General features: G+C 40.6%; 1 protein-coding gene across 3 annotated transcripts in view; it reads right to left on the bottom strand.

Annotated features, from left to right (window-relative positions):
- The window catches only part of FAM107B (family with sequence similarity 107 member B), a 60,205-nt gene that overhangs the window by 4,623 nt on the left and 35,963 nt on the right, over positions 1–19,619 (bottom strand). Inside the window, exons 1-3 of one of the 3 annotated variants that reach the window (XM_027639900.1) lie at positions 10,765–10,857; positions 4,690–4,873; positions 500–653 (exon numbers count right to left, since the gene is read on the bottom strand). In XM_027639900.1, coding sequence (XP_027495701.1) covers positions 500–653; positions 4,690–4,873; positions 10,765–10,777 — 351 coding nt within the window. In that variant the 5' untranslated portion in view covers positions 10,778–10,857. Of the gene's footprint in view, positions 1–499; positions 654–4,689; positions 4,874–10,760; positions 10,858–19,619 lie in introns of those variants that run through there. The other 2 variants (XM_027639902.1, XM_027639901.1) reach the window with 2 other exon arrangements.

Below are 19,619 nucleotides of genomic sequence, written 5' to 3'. Positions count from 1 at the left end.
CAGGGTCTGAGGATCTCTTCCTTCATTTGAAAACACCAATGGGCTCACACGTTTTAAGGCTACAAAAAAATCTTTGTAAAGTAATCTAGTTTCTTGTATAATGTAGGAGAATCAACTGGTTTTTTAAAATTCATTAAATGTAGTTTTGATGCATTGCAGTCTAACAGCCATTCTAAGTGGATCATAGTTAAGACTATAAAAATTGACTAATTCACTACCATTTTAATGGTTAGGTAATGTCAGTGCTCCACTAACATTCCTGTTGGCTGGTGCAGGATTCATTTGACCAAAGGTAGACACCGTATGCAGTTCCTACACAGCAAGTGACAAAAAATGGGTAATTACAGAGTGTGATTTGACTTATCCTAAAAGAGATATCTGCTGTGATCAGAGGAAATATGCCAAAAATTGGCTGCTGCTTCTTTCCTGTCTGCAAAGGGAGCCTCAGGTGAGTAGCTCAGATGCAGATATTTACAGGTAGTGTTATTCTCCATCTTACCTGCTCCAGTTTCTGCTGTCGTTTCAGTAGCTCTATTTCCAGGTCTGATTTCTTCTTTTGTGCTTCCTCTTCTTTCTGTTGTTTAATAACTTGATCTCGTTTCCTTTTCTCCATCACCTTCTGTAGCTCCGGTTTGTTCTGAGGTGCAAGACCCCTTCAGATTAAAAAAGGGGGAGGGAGAGAAGAAAGATCAGTTTTAAGTAGCAGAAATTCACACAGAATTGCAGGCGGGTTTTCTAAACTGAAGCAGTTGCCTATTTAGATACATCGGGATATAAATAATGAATTAAAAGGAAAAAAACCATTCAGACATGTGCCTGGTTTCTAACCAAAACCCTAAGCTAGAATTTAAGCCATATAACCCACTGTGGATATTTAGCATGCACAGTAGTATTTCTCCTGCATAATTCATTATTTTAACTTTCATCTTTAGTCTTCACTCTATTCTCTCAATTCCAAAAGAATGGATTAAAAAACAAAAAAAAAAATCACAAATCACTACACTAGCAGAGCTAAAACCAAATTTTGGACAAGAGAAATTCCTTTGCTGGATGATAACTCAGAATGGCTTTGTTCAGACAGCCCCATGCAGGGTATTCTACTCATAGAATTTTGCATGGACAAAACTAAAAAGTGGTCTGTCACACTGCTCCGGGAAATCGTGGATTCTCTCCTTCCCTTGAAAATGTGACAGCTTTACCCATGCTTGGCTGTGAAGCTATTTCCAGTGAGAGCTCCCAGGCTACACTCAACATCACAAAGAGCCTAAGACAACAAAAATCCAGAAAAAAAAAAAGTTGTCGTCACCTTGGAGACCAGACAAAGCCTGGAGGATTCTCCCTCTCACAAACCTTTGGGTACTACATCAACTGAATGTTTCAAGTCTGTTCAGCACAAATTGCTTTCCAAGCCAACTACTCCTAAATGAGAAAGCTCCCTCTTAGGGAAGACACATGACGTTATTTATACAGGCATACACATGGATACTCACTCCTACTCATTTCTGTGACTTCAGCTATTTCTTTTATCTCTGTTATGCTGTGATGGTTTCAAAATTTGTTATGATAAGATTCAAAGCTCTCCCTGTTATTCAGGTATTAGCGTCACTTAAGGTAGAGCAGAGTGATCCCAAATCTGTCCTTGTTATTGTCATCTTCCCTCTGAAGATGATTATGAGAAACTATCCAGCATTAAGTTTAACATCAACCATTTTTTATTTCAACTTGAAGAAATTCAATAATCTGAATAAGCTTTCAGAAAGCATATTTTTACCCTTCCCTACTTTCTATAGAACTGTGGTTGCCTAATTATTCATTAATATGCATATCTGACAGCATGTCCAATAAAACATTAAAATGCCATTTTATGGTGGCATCTAGGAATGACTCCATCTATTATGCAACACTATCCCTGCACATACCCTGACAGAAAAATCAAATATTTAGCAACACCAAATGCTGTTCCCTATTTCTCATAATAGATCTCATGGCCTCAATGCAACAGAAGCTACAAGATCATGTTCATATTTTATGTTTCATGCTATTTTAAATACATTTTAACACATAAAACTGAAGTCAGGCAGGAAAAGCTGGAGTGATTTTTTTTTTTTTTTTTTTTTTACTACTATTAGTACTACTACTGGATCAGTGAGAGCAGAATCAGTGGAATATTCCACATTAGCAATCAGCAATCAAGATAGCCACAAACCAGAGTCCAGCTGCTAAGTAACATTACTTGTTCCTGCTTTTTTCAGTCAGGTTGCACCATAACAAAGCAGAGGCATGAGACTGATTTAGATGTGCTGCAGCTGTAACAAAGGGGACCTGCAGAAGCTACAAGTAAATGCAACCTTTCAGTCTAATCAGATGGAGTTGCCAGTCAGATCTGTAACAGAACTGTAATGTCAGTCCTATTTCCACTCTCTTATGTAAAAAGGAAAAGCAACAAACTGACAGATACTGGATTAACTGGGGTCTTGTATCACCTCCTAGTGATCGTTCTGGTTAAATTACAAATCCTAAAGTTTCGATGTAGGGGAAGCAAAATGTGCTACAACAGTGGTTAGAGGTGATAGGGTTAAAATCTCTGGAAAGGAAAGGACCAATACTCCTCAGAGTTGAGGCTGACTCCTAATAATTAAAATAGTTTAAGAAAAGTTACCAGTGCCTTGAGGTAGCACTAACTGAATCTTTGTTTGCCCAAACAAAACTCCATTTCTGCAAGTAAATAGCTACACCACTTCAAGGCCCAACAGACGCTGCTCGCAGTGGGCATGGAAAATGATCAGACCAGTGCTGGCTAACATCTTCCAACATCCATTTCTGGCTGTTCAGAGGTAACTGGGTAAGGTAACAGAGGTTGCTGAAGCTGCTTGGTGTCTACACTGAGCCTTCAAAATAAAATAAGCAGCATGTTGAGCAGCAGAAGAGCAATAGAAGTCCTCCATACATATGGACAGTTTGCTGTAACAAAGCAGAACACAAGCCTAATACCTACATTACTGAAAAGCCTCCTAACAGAGCTAGTAAAGTGGCACAAAGCACTGAAGACTAACTCTCTTCTAAAAAATACCATTTTTTCTGCTGGTGAAACCCCTCAAAGTATTTAATTTCTGCACCAATAAATAAGACTCTAAAATTAACAGCTGCAGCTAATCAAAATCACAATAACAGAAGAGCGGGTACGGAGGGCTGCACAACTTCTCTGTGTAATAGGATATTCTCCTTGAAGAAAAGAACTCCATACGATTTAAAAGTGCTTTATGCTTTCATAAACTTAAAAGAAAAAAAAATAGTCTTAATTTATTGCAGCCTCCACATCCTTTAGATTAAGATCATAAGTCGGGAAACTTCAACTATTTTTCTTTCAATGACTATAAACTTCTTGGTGCTAGAAAGTGACTTTGATGTTTAATCCCATTAACGAAAAATAGGACAAACACCTATTTAGGCCAGTTTCTTCCAATTCAGTTGGCATTCTTAAAACATCTTCATCACTAAAGAAATGCTATGTTGTGTATGCAATTCATTTAGAATTAAGTCTCTAAGCCTAGCATTTGTGAAGATTTTGCTATTACACATAAAAAGACCCCTTTTTTCCTCAAAATACTATACTGCCAAAGGATTACGGAAAAAAAAAAAGGAGAAACTTCCATAATGTGACTATTCCTACTAAACAGACAAATCTAGTTGTCCTGGAGTAGCCAAAACCACAGCTTTCTACTCGCTGTTGTCAAGGTCCTGAGCCTCAAAAAGCCTGAATGGCTGCTACCTCCAACTTTATTCTCAAATGAACTCTGAAATACTGCTCTTCCACCTCTGTTTTATAGATCCCCAGATCTAGCCTTTGGAAAGTCTATTTTGGGTGGCTTAAATGCAGCAAATCATTCATTTATATCATAGTTTCTGTTGGTTTAAATGAAGGAGCATCAACAGTCTTGCTGCCTTTTCCTCCACTATGTGTTTTCTAAATGAGTTCTCTGTTGCTGAAGAGATTTAGTAACAGAACTTCAGCTATTCCTGGGCCAGGTGGTCGTGTCTCTGAAATTGATGAAGTAAAGTTACTGTTATTTACATCTTTAAAAGCAATATATAGAGGAACAGCTGTGCATCCCACCCCAGAAGGGAGGAGGCAGTATTTGTGTAACACACAAAGAACCACTTGTGCAGCAGCAGAGCAGGCACCAGAGTATGACACTGCATTGTGACATGGATCAAGCAAACAGACAACAGTTTCATGTGAAATAAACTATATGATTTCTTTGATTTAAAAGTAGCCTCATAAACTTAATGCGCTGGGAATGGTGAAAACCCACAGATTTTATCATCCTGCTGTTAATAGCAAAATTTTGTCAAATACTTGATAAAGTGAAGAGTACAAGCCAAATTACAGTGTCCAGGTAACCTACATGAAACGTGACAGGGAGAAGTGAACTCCTTCCTCCCAAAACTGACCCCGTGAATATTCACAAAGACAAAATAAGAAGACTTCTATAGCAAGCTTTTGCAGAGAAACTGAAATTCAAACAGAAATAAATGCTACGGTTAAAAATCAGAGTCTTTTAATTTATAAGATCTGAAACAACAAAAAGTGTCTGCTGGGTTTTGGGTACAAAGTCATTTTGATAAAACTAAAACTCAGTCTGTGTCTTTGGGGTGGGAGGGTGGCACGAGTGATTTTTAGACTCTTACCTTTTCTGATTCATAAGTAGCTCTCTATGGAGATCTTGATGATTCCGGGATGACTTCACAGGATTAATTAATTTCTGAGGTCTAATTAACTCAGGATTGTCATCGTCTATGTAGTCTGGTTCAGCCATAATCTTTCTTGGAATGGGATATGGATCTTTGGGTTCAGTGTCCTTATTCACAGTATCTGTAAAACAGGGGAAAAACTGTAGTAACTCTACACCAAAAGGCCTTTTAAAGACATACTAAAACATAAAGGTAGTATGTTCCTTTGTCAAGTTATTCTTTTCCTGGATTTATTTTGTCTGTAGTAAGCAAAGGCTCTCAGAGCAAACATCATTAGCTTCTTTTTAAATAGACAGCAATTTCATAACAGTGGCATCTTCAACAGCCTTCATCCTGTGACTTGGATACACAACTTCCCACCATTTTATGAGGAACTAGACAAATAATTCAGGGTAAGTTTGAGAAGACCCCTATTGATTTTAATAAGCCTATTCAGATGAAGCATTTTTAGATCAGCAGCACTGAGTCCCCAAAAGGCATTTTAAATATCGACTATATTAAATATTATGAATGAGACTCATTTTCTGCCATCAGTCTCATGTCAGTTACAGGGAAAATACCTGTGGATAAGCCCTGAACTGTACTGAGCAAAAGCTTCCATGTGGAAATTGCCAGATCTGCAACTATTGGGGTGGGGAACTGATTTCTGAGCGGAAAGGTAGAGGAAAAAAGTTAGGTGAGGTTGTTTCTTTAAGGCCACAAAAAAAATCCACAGAAATCCACTGATCTGAAAGCAATTGATGATTTATATCATTTGGAAATGCAGCATTTTCCTATTCTGCTATGGAAAACCTACCTATAGAAAACTTATCTACACATCAAATCACAACATTTGGAATCAAAAACTGACAAGTAAATTATAGTTTTCAAATAATTTATATGTAACGATTCATACCTCTTTCCATTAAAAAGCCTCAATCACAAGAAGTTCAGCATCCAAAACAAAGTACATTCAGAGCAATTCTGCCTGCACCAGAATCTGCAATAGTCAGTTTGATGAAACACTGGCCTCTCAAACAGAAATGCAAAATATAATCTCACAGCCTGTGGGTTTGCAGAGATGCGTCAATGGGACGTGAATAAAAGGCGAGAGACTTCCACCCGCCTGACAGGCAGAACAGCTGAATGGTGCACACTGTACACACAGGGCTATGAGACAGATCAGAGAATCACTGGGATTTGCTGTGCATTTTCCAGTAAAAGCTGAATATGCACTTTAATTTAGACCAGCCCTTCCCTCCCTTTCTCCCTCCATGGGCTACAAAACCTTTGTTCAGTTGCAGTTTAAATCCGTACACTATTTTTTTCAGTAGGAATCTCGTATTGTTGCTCAAGTCTGATCGAAATCCACTTGATATAGTTGAAAGATTTCCATTAAGACTCCAGTACATTAAAACTGAGCAGTACCACATCACCCAGCTTGGGCTGCTAAGAGGCAAAGAAGCAAAACAAGATTAAGTTTTCAGCAGATGCAGGGAGGACACTCTGGATTTGAGCGTGTCCAGTGGACCCAGCATAGACCTTTCAGCTTCTTTGTTTGAATGGATGATGGGGACTGTGTTTTCTTAGTGCTACATCTCACACACCAAGTTTCTGTGGAGTAACTTGGATGAGAAACATCAGTGTGAGCTGCTCTCAGGGTGGCTTCCTTCATGAGTTTTTTAAGGCAAGTTCATATGCAACATTTTTGAACACGAGGGGATGTCAGGTCTCACAGGGACCTCTCAAATTAATATAAACATTGTCCGCAGTTCCAAACCATGGAAGTGTATTGCTGTACATGACATAAACCTCTTACTGACACTGATCATGCAATAAAAATACTTCTCCCATCACCCCTTCAGAGTCTTCCCTGCTTCAATCAAGCAGCCCTCTATCACCATACATGCCAACAATACAGGATCATTGGAAAACTGAGGTGAGAAGAAACTTGAAAGACTTCTAATCCAACCTCCTGCTGAGAGTAGGAACCGTTATAAACTCAGACCAGATTGCTCAGTACTTTGCCCAGTAAGGTCCTGAAGTTCTCCAAGGCTGCACAGCCTCTGTGGGCAACCCTCTCACCTGCCTTCATGGTGGTTTTTCCTTAAACCCACATGAATCTCTTGTTTCAGCTCCTGCCTGTTGCCTCTCACCCTCCAACCATGCACCCTGGTGAAGGGTCTGCCTCTGTCTTCTTGGTAAGCACCTCCCAGGCACAGGGGGCTGCTGTTTGGTCCCCCCAAGCCTCTGCTCCAGGATGAGCCAGCCCAGGTCCCTCAGCCTCCACCACAGCACCTGCGCCCCAGCCCGCAGCCCATCCTGGTGGCCCTTTGCTGAACTCATAACTCAAATCCCTCACTGTTCAACAGCATGCTATATAAACAAAAAACAACCCCCCAAAACCCCAAACCTCAGCAAACTTCTCAACACACGCCACACAGCACCTGTTATATGCTGTTGATAAAACGTTTGTAGAGGTCTGCTCTCTTTACCATAGATAGTGAACAAACTAGCTACAGTTCTTTTTTTTTTCTTACATAACATTTCATACTTCCTCAGTGTTCATGTCAGGCTTACCACAATTAAAACAACTCAAATCTAACACATCTAACCTACATCCAAAATAAACACTCCCTGTAAATATTTGTTTTGCTGTACTCCTCTATCAGTTCTGTTGCACTGATGGGGCTGTGAGTCTTCTAGAAGCCATTTATCACAAACAGCTCTCTGTTAAAGTAAATCTGAAAATAACCTGCTGCTGCTTCAAGATAAGTCTTGTTTGCTTAGACAAAGATGAAAAATGCATAATTACCTACAACTGTCTGTCATAAAAAAAAAATCTACAATTTTTTTTAACATAAGCTCCTGAAAAACAATTTGATTCAATCATTTCTCAAAGTTTGATGCAATATTTTGCAGCACGTAGATTTGGTTTGAGCAAGCCCTTAGAGTGAAGTCTATTTATTCTTATTTCTTCTGTCCCATCTCTATTTTTAAAACATGTATTCAACTCAGAGGTCAGGAATCGTGGTTTCCCACTGTAATATGAACTCTACTTGCAGCAAACATGAATGAATAAAACTCCCCTGGGAAACTGAAGACTCTTTCCATGTGTGATTAAGCTGCAAATGATTTCAGCTAGGATTTCCAAGCAGAGCCAGCACCACAGGGCACCCAGTTCCCACTCAGTGAATCCTCTCACACCCTTTGCAAACCTTAGCCTGGCTGGAGGACACTGACCCAGTCCTGTGCAGTCACTGTGTAGTATTATATGCAAACAATACAATTAAGATAGTGTGATCTCTACCCACACCCTTTCAAAGCAAACATTTACAAAAGAACAGGCAAGTTTCCCACAAAAAGGAAATAAAAAGGAAATTGAGGTACAAAGGGCAGACAGGCACCACACCAAAGGCAGACAGGAGCAGAGCAGTTTAGTCCCAGAGTTTCATCCTGAGATTCAGGTTCACACCAACAAACCAGTCAAGCTCGATGACAGAATCCCTTAAAAGTCCTAACACAAAACTTAATCAATGTTCAAGCAATAACAATTAAAACGTTATTAATTCCATGAGTCTCTAGTGCTCATCACCACAAAAGTCACAGCCCATAAAGCTGCTTCAGATCATCACTAGGTGCTACAGTGGGACATTAATAATCCAAATAATCACTTAACAGGAATATGCTGCCTTAAGAGCATCCGAGAGGCTCCTTTTAACCATCTGCTGTTACAAGATCAACTGAGAATGCACAATCCTCTTTTGTGTTTCCCCATTACCTCGCTCCAAAACAAAGGAGATTTGGATTCTGGGGATGTTTTGGCTCAGCTTGACTCAAGTTTAATACACCCACTAATTTGGCAGGTCCTTCCCCAGTGCATTTGCTGAATTAGCTGTTGCTGCATAAGCAGCACAAAAGCATTTATCTATCTTGTCTTGTCGTGCCTAAGTAGCTCTCACAGTTCTCGACTAATCTTAGGTACACGTGGATTTTCATCGAGAAAGGCAAAAAGGGGGATCCTGCACGGAAGAGGAATTTTAACTCCTCAAACAGAACTGTGAAGCAATTTCGATATCCCACTAGACAAGGAAAATGCCTCTGTAGAAAAAATACTTAAAATATCCTCCCAGACAGAAGTTTAATGTTTCCAGATGAAAAGATGCTCTTAGAGCAATCAAGTACTACCATTCAGGTACCTCAGGCTTGAAGAGCCAAGACCAAGTGGTCACATATTTGCAATTCTCTCATTTAATTTCCTCAGAAGGCAAGTACATTCAGGAAGAAGAGAAGACACCCTTCAAAAGTTGATCATACTGAGGAGATACAACCAAACCAGAGCATGCCAGAAGCGTGCAAGTCATTTGGGGGAACTTGTCCAACCAGATACGTTTTCCTCCAATGTTATTTATTTTTTATTCTATCTACAGAGTTGGGTTTTTTTCCACAAAAGTCCCTTAATGGTAGTAACACTGGAAACATGTACAAAGAGAGCTGCAGACAGCCACTAGTGTTTTTAACAGATCCAAAGTAGATCTTAACAATTCCAGGTTGATTCAGCAGCTGCCAGAGCTTTTGCTACAACAGGGCTCCCATGGCTTCCACGGGAGAGAGAAGTTCATGCAAACTGCCCCCCCCCCCAACCCCCATGTTTATATGGCATTCAGGGAATTGCATTTATTTTGTATCTGATATTCCTCATACCAGAAATCACCCTCTACATATGGAATCTGAATATAAAAATTCCTTTGAGACACCATATATTTGTATTATTACACACATATACGGCATTTTCACCCTTCAGATGATTCCCACAATTATTTCCAGCTGTGAAAGCAGAGGTAGAGTTGAGGTCCCTTAAAAAGCAGATAAATAAATGCCTCAAAATACCAATGGACATGAAAATAATAGACTAGATCAGATCCAAAAGTTACATTAAGGCTAAATTCACGTGATTTCCTTTTTGCCTTAATAAATTCTTGAACTAATATCTTCCACAGAAGCATTCCCTTAAACACTGAATAACTCCTGAAAAAGATTTTATTCTCAAAAAAGCTCCAACATCTGTTCTGAGCTGCACTGTAAACCATCAGACGCTATTTTTTAAGACTTACATTTTTAGCTCTTTAAACCACCGCGTAGACTTGTGGTTTGTTACAAGTAACCCAGAGGCATTCTTTGAGACAAAAATATTGTTTTACTCTGCCCTTTCCAATTTCATGAGGAACTGAAATAAAAATTCTTCAGCATGTCTCTGCTCAGATGTTACTCGACCAGCACCACCTCGCATCAGCCAGCTCCGGTGGAAAGCAAAAGAGCTACTTAAAACGCAGAGTGTTTTTGAGGCCCCACCTCAGCACTGTTTGCACATGAAAGCTCACACCACTATCACCTTTATCTATCTGTTCTCAGTGCAGTAAGAGGCACTTGACTCCAGAGATTTACTTGATTAATCCTTGATTATGGATATCATTAATAACTTCCCACAGTTCACTCTTTAATTCAAAGTAAGAGTTTCTGAAAACAGAATACAAAATACCCTTCCTAGCCAAGATGCTCAAGCCAGACACTGTCCAAGGAATTTGGCTCTTATTCACATTGTCTTCCGTGGCTGAAAGGCATGATGGGGTTTGAATCACGGTAAAACACAGCCAGACTGTCTGTGGAGGGAAAGGGGAGGACCAGAGAGGTCCTGGTGGCTGCAATTCTTCCCAGCACCTCATGATTTGTTCAAACAAGCTGCCACTTCCCACCTACAAGACTTTTGCTACTAGATCAGAAGAGTAGTGTCTTCACTCACCTCAAAATCAAACATGGTTAGGGCACTGTGAACTACTGTGCCACAGGGATCGCTCACTGAATACTGTCCTGTTACCAGGTTACTTACTACATTACTATTCTTCAAATAAAATTAAGATCATTGGACTTTTAAACCCTTTAGCAGGCATCTGGCTTTTGTTTACGGCTCCAGCCTTGGCTTACTGCTCTTAGGAAGGTTATTCTATCCCTGTGTGCCCCAGCTCACATACGTACAAGAGAAGAGCATCTTAGAAACCACCACAAGCTTCTGCAAGGCCAATCTCACTGCTTCCTGTCACACACTTCAATATCTTTGGATTCCAGTAGGCAAAATGAAGTAGCAAGACTGACAGACTTCTGTCCATACCATGCCAGGACAGTTTAACTCACAGCATCTCCCTGACACTGGGGTATCATCAGTTAACAGCTTCATTAGTTGCATGGCTGCCAAAAGACTGACAGACCATATAGACTTGTCTCCAGAACAAGGGTGCTGCTCACTTGATCAGGGCAGCCCATAACAATCTCAGTGATGTCAAGGATATGGAAAGAAGCAGAGTTTGCTGGCTACTGAAGCTGTTCCTGTTGTCACTTTAGAGGACACTAAAATCAACAAAACTACTAAAAATCTCACAGAAACCCAGTTAACGCTCATTTTCATCCCTTAAGTACTGCTGAGATTAATGTCAACAAAGCACAGATAAAACATCCACTACATAAGAAACCAGAAGAAAGAGGGTCATTTTAAAGATGTTTGCATTGGCACTGACACCTAAAGGGAGGCAGGGTGCACGATCTGGGGCACTGCTCCACACTGTTACAATTCTCTCAAGTGCAAAGAGCTGCTTATGGCTCTCATTCAATTTAAACACCACCAGGCAGTCCCTGTTCCTGTGCTTTGAAGTTCAGTCGAGTCTTGGGTGTGAAGGGAACAGCTTAGACCCCCTGAGAGGCTGAGGAGTAAAGAGCAATGCTGGTAAGGACAGAATGGCTGGTTTCTTAGTCTCTACTTTGAAAAAAGATGGAGGAAGACAGCTTTAAGAAAGGCCTCACACCTTCCACCAAAAACCCCAGGCCCAAAGAACAGGAATTTGTATTAATTCAAAAGACATTTCCCTCAAGCTGCAAGATCTGCAATGAAACTCTCTGCCACTGACTTTGAAAACAGCTCAAAGTACCAGCTCTAAATAGTTGCATTTCTTTCTTCTGTTGCTCGGTTAAAATGCTGAGGAGGTGTCAGTGCAGCTGCGTGATGAGAGGTGAAAGTGCCTCTCCCCTCCTACCACAACAGGAGGTACAAGATTTCTGGGAGAGGAGATGGAGATCTTCCAAAAGGTCCCCTTTTTGTCATATACAGACTAAACTCAGATATAGACTTACCCTGCAACAAACTAGTTAGCATCTGATCTTAAATACAGGCAGTGAAAAAAGACAGAAAGACACTGGGTGAAGACCAGCACACTGTGAACAGCACCCATCTTCCCTAAATCCCGGTCTGTAATCCAACCACTGTAACACCGTGATTCCAATCAGGGACTATCAGCAGATAAAACAGACAATGCATCTTACATCATTTATCTTTCCAAACCTTCCAGCATGTTTATTAAAAGACTTTATATTCCCCATACTCATTTCGCTCAGGACATCGTGATTACTGAAATCCCTAGACAGGGTTAGGGATGCAGAAAGCATCCCAATGGCAAGGAGAAGACCCAGTGTTTTGGACACCTCAACAAAAAGACCCTTAGTGTTTTCATCCCACAAAACAGCAAGTGGTGCATATCCCATACCATCTCATCTATGTCATTCCTTTGAAAGGAGTAAATCATGACTAGCAAAGGCACGCACCTGAATATACAAATACCTGCACAGGTAATTATTACACCGCAATAAAATGACTTTCAGGAGATAACTGAAATTATGCCTCTTAGGAAAGGCACTCAACAGCACAGTTTGCCACTAGATTAATCCCCAAACGTAACGAGCAATTTATTTATACATGGGTCAACAGTGACTCACATGCAATTTTGAAATGACGCATTTTTTGAAGAGATTTTAAGATTAGAAAAGAAAATAAGATCAGTTTATACTCCCTGCAGCTCCAGTGTACCATCAGTGTTGCAGACCAATCAGTGCGGGCCACTAAATTAAAAATCAGGGCAAGTTTGGTTGAATAAAATTTAACTATATTAAAAAATAGGATTCCATATGAAAATTGAGCCTTGATTCAAAATCAGAAGTCCAGAGAGTGAGTGGACAGTTTCTTCAAGGGCTTCACTGTTGCAAATGTTAAGAACTATCAAACAGTGGCACCCAGTGGTAAAGGACTTCCTGCAAATAGGAACAGAATAGAAAAGGTCGGGGGGGGGGGTGAAAGGGGAAGACTGACCCGAATCCATGTTTACATACAAAAATGCTAAACTGAAAGAGCAAACAGACTAAATTCCACACCATTTTACAGAAAAATGTCACCTCTAAGTCATTCTATTTCTGCAATTATCAGCATTAGAGGACAGTGATTCTCCAAATACAAGAGGTTTAATACTACACAGGTGTATTTCTGAGGGAGAGGGGGAAATCCAGAGCAGGTAGCGCCTCTTATTAATTGCTGAGTGGAAATATTTCTAACATCTGACTTGAGATACCTAAGAGGAGACTGGGGAATCTTGAGTGCTCTTAAAATCTAGCTCACAGGACTTCAGCACAATTCTTTCAGGGAAGAGAGAAACATGTGGTTGTTTTTGCCCTTGTTCTGTATTTTCTTCACAAGATCTAGAGAGTAACGTGTCCCAGTGAGGCCAAGCAACGTCCAGGATCAAAAGGGAGTCTGTCATACTCCTGACACAGAAATCCTCTTCTGGATGCTGTGATGATGATAATGAGGATGACAATGATGGAGGGTCCTAGCAAATATTCAGCCACTCGAACCATTCAAGTTTATGTCAGATATAAGACAAAAAAGGTAAAATTACCTTTGATATATGTGGAAAAAATATTTTGGAAAAAAAATATTTTGGAGCAAGAGAAGAGGCAGGTTACTTGGCACCCATATAAATATGACAAATAGCAAGCAAACAGCACAGCAAACACAGTTTTCTTAGTTATAAAGAAAACAGGAAGTTAAAAAGCAAATGGAAGAGCAACATCTATGAACTGAACATGCCCTATATTGAGGCAGTTCTAAGAGCTCTCCTCATTTGATTTTTAATAAGTGAAGATTAATACCAGCCTGATAATCCTATAAGCAACAAGCCTGACAATGGTTTAAGAAAGTTTGATCACTGTCTAGAAAACAAATAGCTTAAATAAAGATCACATTTCAATGTGAGGGGAATAAACCCCTAGATTTAGTAAAAGATTTTTTTTGTTTGATTGCATGGAGAGACCAAATTACAGGATCATAATTATCCCTTTCAGTTCTACAAATTTAAAATCCATGAGTGTAATTAATAAGTGTTTGCAAGGGGGGTCAGAAGATTAAAATCTCTGCATTAATCAGGTAGTTATGCATTCAGTAGCTTGAGCAGGAAAAAATGAGACCGAGCAAAGTATCTCACATGCTGCCTCAGTTACTCCAGCACTGTAAACCCCCAAGTCTTGCCAACCAGAGCACAGCGGGGCTGCTGAACCAGATTTTGCTTCGTGCCACGTGCTGTTCCTTAGGGCACAGCAGCATCCTGCCTGGAGTTCGGGCACAGCACGATCTGCTGAGCTGTCACAGCTCCCCTCCCCTCTGGGGCTTTCTGAATGACAACTTGAAAGGAATTCTAACCACCCATAAAAGAAGCCCATTTTCAACAAGTTTAAAAACATTGACATAATGAAAAACATACAGTCCACTGCAGTTTGCCAGCTTCCTAAACACTCATAGGTAGTTATGTAAAAGTTAAGTACTTCTTCAGACAGACCAGATACGTATCAATTACCTGCCAACTCAACAACTCAAGTTCTTTTCATTTTCTAGGAATAAACACTTTTCCTAGGAGGAAGAAAAAAATCAGCACTGGTAAAGATTGCTTTTTTCTTCTCTTTGGTGACAAACAGCTCAGAGCAAGCATCCAGCCTCTGGTTTGATTTCTTAAAACAGGATAATTTCTTAGAAACAGAGAAAAGGAAACAAAAAGAAATAATTTCCTTAAACCTATTGCTACTCCAAACTAACACACTCCCAGCTTAATCACAGGAAAGAAATAAAACATTCACCTCAAGGAGTTAGTCTTGGCTCAGGCAACTACATCCACATTCCAGCCTGCACTGTGTCCACAAAGAGACACCCTTCATTGCCCAAACCTGTTTTATCCACTCTCAGCTGGCAGAGATACATTTCAGGTATGTGGCTCCTCACTGCAACTCAGTTGGAAAAGAAACCACTACAAAGGAAGGCAAGAAAGACCCGAAGGAAAAGGTAAAAAGAAAGAGACAAGTAAAACTGATGACCAATCTTCCAAAAGCCGGGTAGAGTAAGAAATTAAAGAAAAGGCTGCTCCACACCCTACTCCTGACCTTAACCAAAGGTACGATGCCCTAATGGTTTAAAAGCAGCGAGTGGGTGTACCAATGTGTGGCAGCCAGAATAAGCCTCCTGGAAGTGTGTGCTACAAGAGGCAGGGCATACATAGTACGTGCCTAGAACAGCCAGGCCTGATACACATGATTTTATTAAACTGCAACAGCGATCCACGGGAGTTCTGCAAAGAACATGACATGCCACAGGGCATATAGTAGCACATCTTCTGCTCACTGTTTGCTGGAAGAAACGAGAGTTCTGAAAAAAAGAATTTACAGAAAATAAAAATCGACAAAAAATGTTGACACTGGATTACATCTCTCAAAGCTCATGACTTTTTAGTGGTGCTCTCAATGAGCAGCTACAATCAGCAGCTTCTACTGCAACCTCATAACTCAGGAAGCTGTGACACCAGGGCAGGGCTGAGTGTTGCACATGAAAGTGTAGCACAATCTGCCCTGCTTCTCCGACGGAAGGGCGTTGTTCTCTAAAGAAACATGCCTCCATCTCAACAGTATACTGATGTGTTGCTCATACAACTGAGTTGCCTTTGGCTTTTCAGCCTCCCTGGAATAAAGAACCCAGAATGTCAACACCTAAAACAAAAGCAGTCACACAAGCTTAGCGTGTATACAAGGGTGACTTCAGCTTATCCTCTGGCAGAAGAAATTAAGTTGTGCATGGTGACATGGCACTGTTTCCAGGATGTTTTCTACATTGTCTTCTTTCTTTGGCCTTCTTAGGCTTGAAGAGGTTCAGGAAGGGAGAAACAGATCACCACTCCCTAATCCCTCAGAAAGGAACTGTTCAACAAATTCCAAGTTAACAAAGAATAAGAAACTAGAGGGATGACCCCAGTGTCTCCATGAAGGGATTGTTTGTTGAGCTTGTGAGCTGGTGGCAGGAAAGGAATTTCCTACAATTGTTACCTTTCTGCTTGAGAGACCACCTGGAGGAAAGTCTCAGGCTGTCCTTCCTCAGCAGCACTTATGAAGAGGGCAAGCTGTGTCACTGGAGTTAGTAGGACCCCTCTGCCCTGCTCCTCACATCCTTCTCCAGGGCTTGTGTGAGGATGGTTCACTTGCTTTATGTGCTACAGAAGTGGAATTGAACTGGACTTGAACTGTAAGAGCTCTAAAGTATGTAAGTTGAACAAGTGAAAAACCCTCAGTAATCCTGAGAGGCACTTCAGGGATCTCCATCAAACCGTTACAATAAACCACTTTTATTTCAAAAAGTCACAGACTCATTCCCAATGGTGGAAATAAGGAAAACAAAACGTGATATTCGTGTCTCTTTGTGCCCCAAAAAATAAAGAAAAACCTTAAGGAAGCAAAAAACTGAAGTGCTGCAAAACAAGACCCCAGTAGAGCCAAGAAAGGGGCTGAAAGGCTTTATCATAAAGCTGAGGCTTTATCATAAGCTGAGGAACAAAAGCAGCGTGAGGTCACAGCCTGGCTCTCGCTAGTCAAGGTTCACAAAAGCAGCACACAGAGCCTCCAGAGGAGTGAATGCCATTTGTCATTTGCAGACAGACAGCCTGGCAGCCACCTCTCTGAAAGGGGGTGCTGCCAGCCGAAGAGAAGAGGGTTTTAAAAAAGCCTCCTCACAAGCCTTGGAGCCCTCTTATTAACATAATTTCACAGGTGACTCGGCTTACTATACAACAGTCAGGCTGAAAAGCTGTCCTCTAGCTCCAGTTTTAACAGTAGCAGCTTAATTAATAGGATGAATACCTATTGATGGGCAATCCTAACCTCCATTGCCAGCTGCACCTCTTCAGCCTGAAGCCAGCTCTGCTCTTTGTTGCACTGCTGAACACAACTCGGGGGGCTCTGAGCACCTGCTGGGCCTGCGACTGAAGAGGGAGACTTTCAGGTCAACAAACTCTCTATGCTGTCAATAAACTGCAAGTAAAGGACTCCTTAAAAATGTCACCATGCAGTGTCCTCAGCAGGACATCATCTCACTGTCTCAGATGTTTGTAGAAGGAAGAAAGAAATGGCAAGAGGTGTTTCTGCCATCCTCTTCCTGCACTCCTTCAATAGCTAAATGGGCTATTAAAGTAAACAACCAATCAACCAACCAACCAAAAAAACAAACAAAAAAACAAAACCAGAAAAATTATTATGAAAATTCCAACGAGCCCATACGAGCCCCAACACTTTTCAAAAGGTGCTGTGCTGCATCCCAAAGAGCACTGCCTCTTGTGTTTCCTATAACTAAATTCATTTCTTATTTTCTCCATGACTGCATAACCTACAAACACGTTATGGACTTATCAGAAAGAGAAGAACTGTCTTTATGATCAAGGGTGAAAGGTGAACTGGTATTTCTGTATGCATCTCATGCACTGCTGATTCCTGGGGTTGTACCTCTCTACAGGAAAGGTGGTCTGCAAACGTGAGTGCTGTTTCTAAAAAAATAAAAGGAGGTAGAAGCCCCTTTCCTTTACTGTAAATTCTTGACCTGTTACTAGTCCCATAAATCTGAATAAAACACACCAACCTGCCACAACACTTTAAAACATTTTGACCCAAATTGCTCAAGTTCCTGCACACACCACAACTTGTCCATCATCTTACAACACTATTACTTTCTCAACTTGCTTGCTTAACAAGTAGTGGAGAATTCCAGATTGCAAAGTAGAATATTAACACCTGCTTTGTTTTTTTTTTTAATTAGACAATCACATATTTGCCACTGAGAAATTATGTTTTAAAGCTGTAAAAAAATGACTGAGTGTGGGGAATTAATCAAAATATGAAGTGGGAGTGTTCATTAGAATGGTCTTGGTCACATCAGAAGCTCAGTAGGAAGGTTGCTCTGCAATTACAGTGAGGAACTGACTCAGGACAGAAGAGAGAGGCTCTATTCTCAGCTCTACCAAAAGCTGGATTTGTGATGCTGAGCAAGTTGCCGAGGCTTAAATTACTCTGGAACAATCTGTGGTTGTCAGTGGAAGACAACATGTTGGATACCAAGTGTGGAGAGAGCAAGACAGGCTTTTATGGACGAGCAAATCAGTAAGAAACATCATAAATTACAACAACACTATGCTTTGTTCTATTACAGGCAGCATTTTGTCAGAAGTTTTGGAGCTGTTTCATGTTAAGCACTCTTTTTTCAGGATTGAACAAATGCTTGTTTTCGAATCAAGAGGCAAAATTCAAACAGATAATTTGCTGAACAAAGTTTAGAAAATTAAATAGATGATGTTTAAAGTAAGGTATAAAGTTATGGATTAACAGATGCACAGAAGAAAATTTAGAGACATATTAAAGCTAATAACACAGAGGCCATGAACTTGGTGCTGAAAGAAATGCAAAGGATTTGCAAGCCTCATGCCTGAAGGACTGACACCATTTTCACTCCAAGCCTATCTTTATGAATTTCTTCCTTCCCAGGTTATTACCAAAGTCCCCAGTGTTTTCTTTTATTTGTTATTTGTCTGTGGATTTATCATCTCAACAACAAAAAGAGACACATTAAACACATGCTTTTTTAAGCTGCACTAGTAAACATGTTCTCAGAAATGACTCCAAGATGAAAATCCACATTGAAAAGCCGGAATGAGAGCTGGGAGCCTGAGGGCTTTCCTATCCCACTGCTGAATACAGCATGTTCTTCTTGAGCATGTTAGTAATAAGACAGAGACATATTTATCAAAATCTGTCCTCTTCAAAACAGCATGTATTCCTCAACAGCCTTGGTGCTCAGCAGGGTGTAAATGCTGTACCTTCAGCCACTACCCCAATGGGAGTTTATATAATGTTATATAAATTGGTGTTTAAGATTATGGCAAATGTTTGCTACAGTTAAGTCCCATTTCATCAAGGGAATGTTAATAGTCATCCTTTAATGTGAATGTTTACAAGTCAGCCATAACTTTTTTCATAGCATCAAAGATAATACGATGTTAAACATAATATTCTAACCTGCTACACTGAACCCAGCACCCAGCCTGCACAGAGGATGTTGTCCCACCTGCTATAATATTGATCCCCAAAAAAGATTGGAAAAGCTGCACAGAAATACAACAAAGGCAGCAACAGCATCCATTTCCAGTTTAGGAATGCATTTGGCTACGAAAGCAAACAGGCTGGCAGAATTAATTCAGCAGCCTTTCCCTGACAGATTTGTCAATAATACTTCTTGTTCTCTCACCTGCACCTTTCCAGCACTGCTGAGAGCAGCAACACCACAGGTACCAATGGCACCACTCTGCAACTTGTAAACGTTTGAACATGTGAATATGGTTTGAACACAGTGTTTGCTCATCCAGGTGTGTGTCTTAAGGATCTTTCCAGTAGAAAATAGTTTGCTCCAGCCAGTCCCAGATCCTCATATTGGAGAAACTCTAGAGCAACTTGTGCTGTACCTGCATGAGCAAACAGGCCCTGCAAGGAAGCAAAACCCACAGAAGAGACAGACACAATCAGCTGGGATCGTGCAGCTTCTGCCTGTGCAATGTACTGGTGAAAATCAGCACACGGGTCTAACCCATATCAGTATCCAGTGAAGTTACTCCAGAGTGGGAACAGCCGTGCCAGCATAAACACAATCAACTACTGCAGAGAAT

Source organism: Corapipo altera, unplaced genomic scaffold (assembly GCF_003945725.1).
Source record: "Corapipo altera isolate COAL_440 unplaced genomic scaffold, ASM394572v1 1b, whole genome shotgun sequence".
Taxonomy (NCBI): Eukaryota; Metazoa; Chordata; class Aves; order Passeriformes; family Pipridae; genus Corapipo; species Corapipo altera.
Note: the sequence above shows the minus strand (reverse complement) of the source record. Positions and strands in the feature narration are given on the sequence as shown.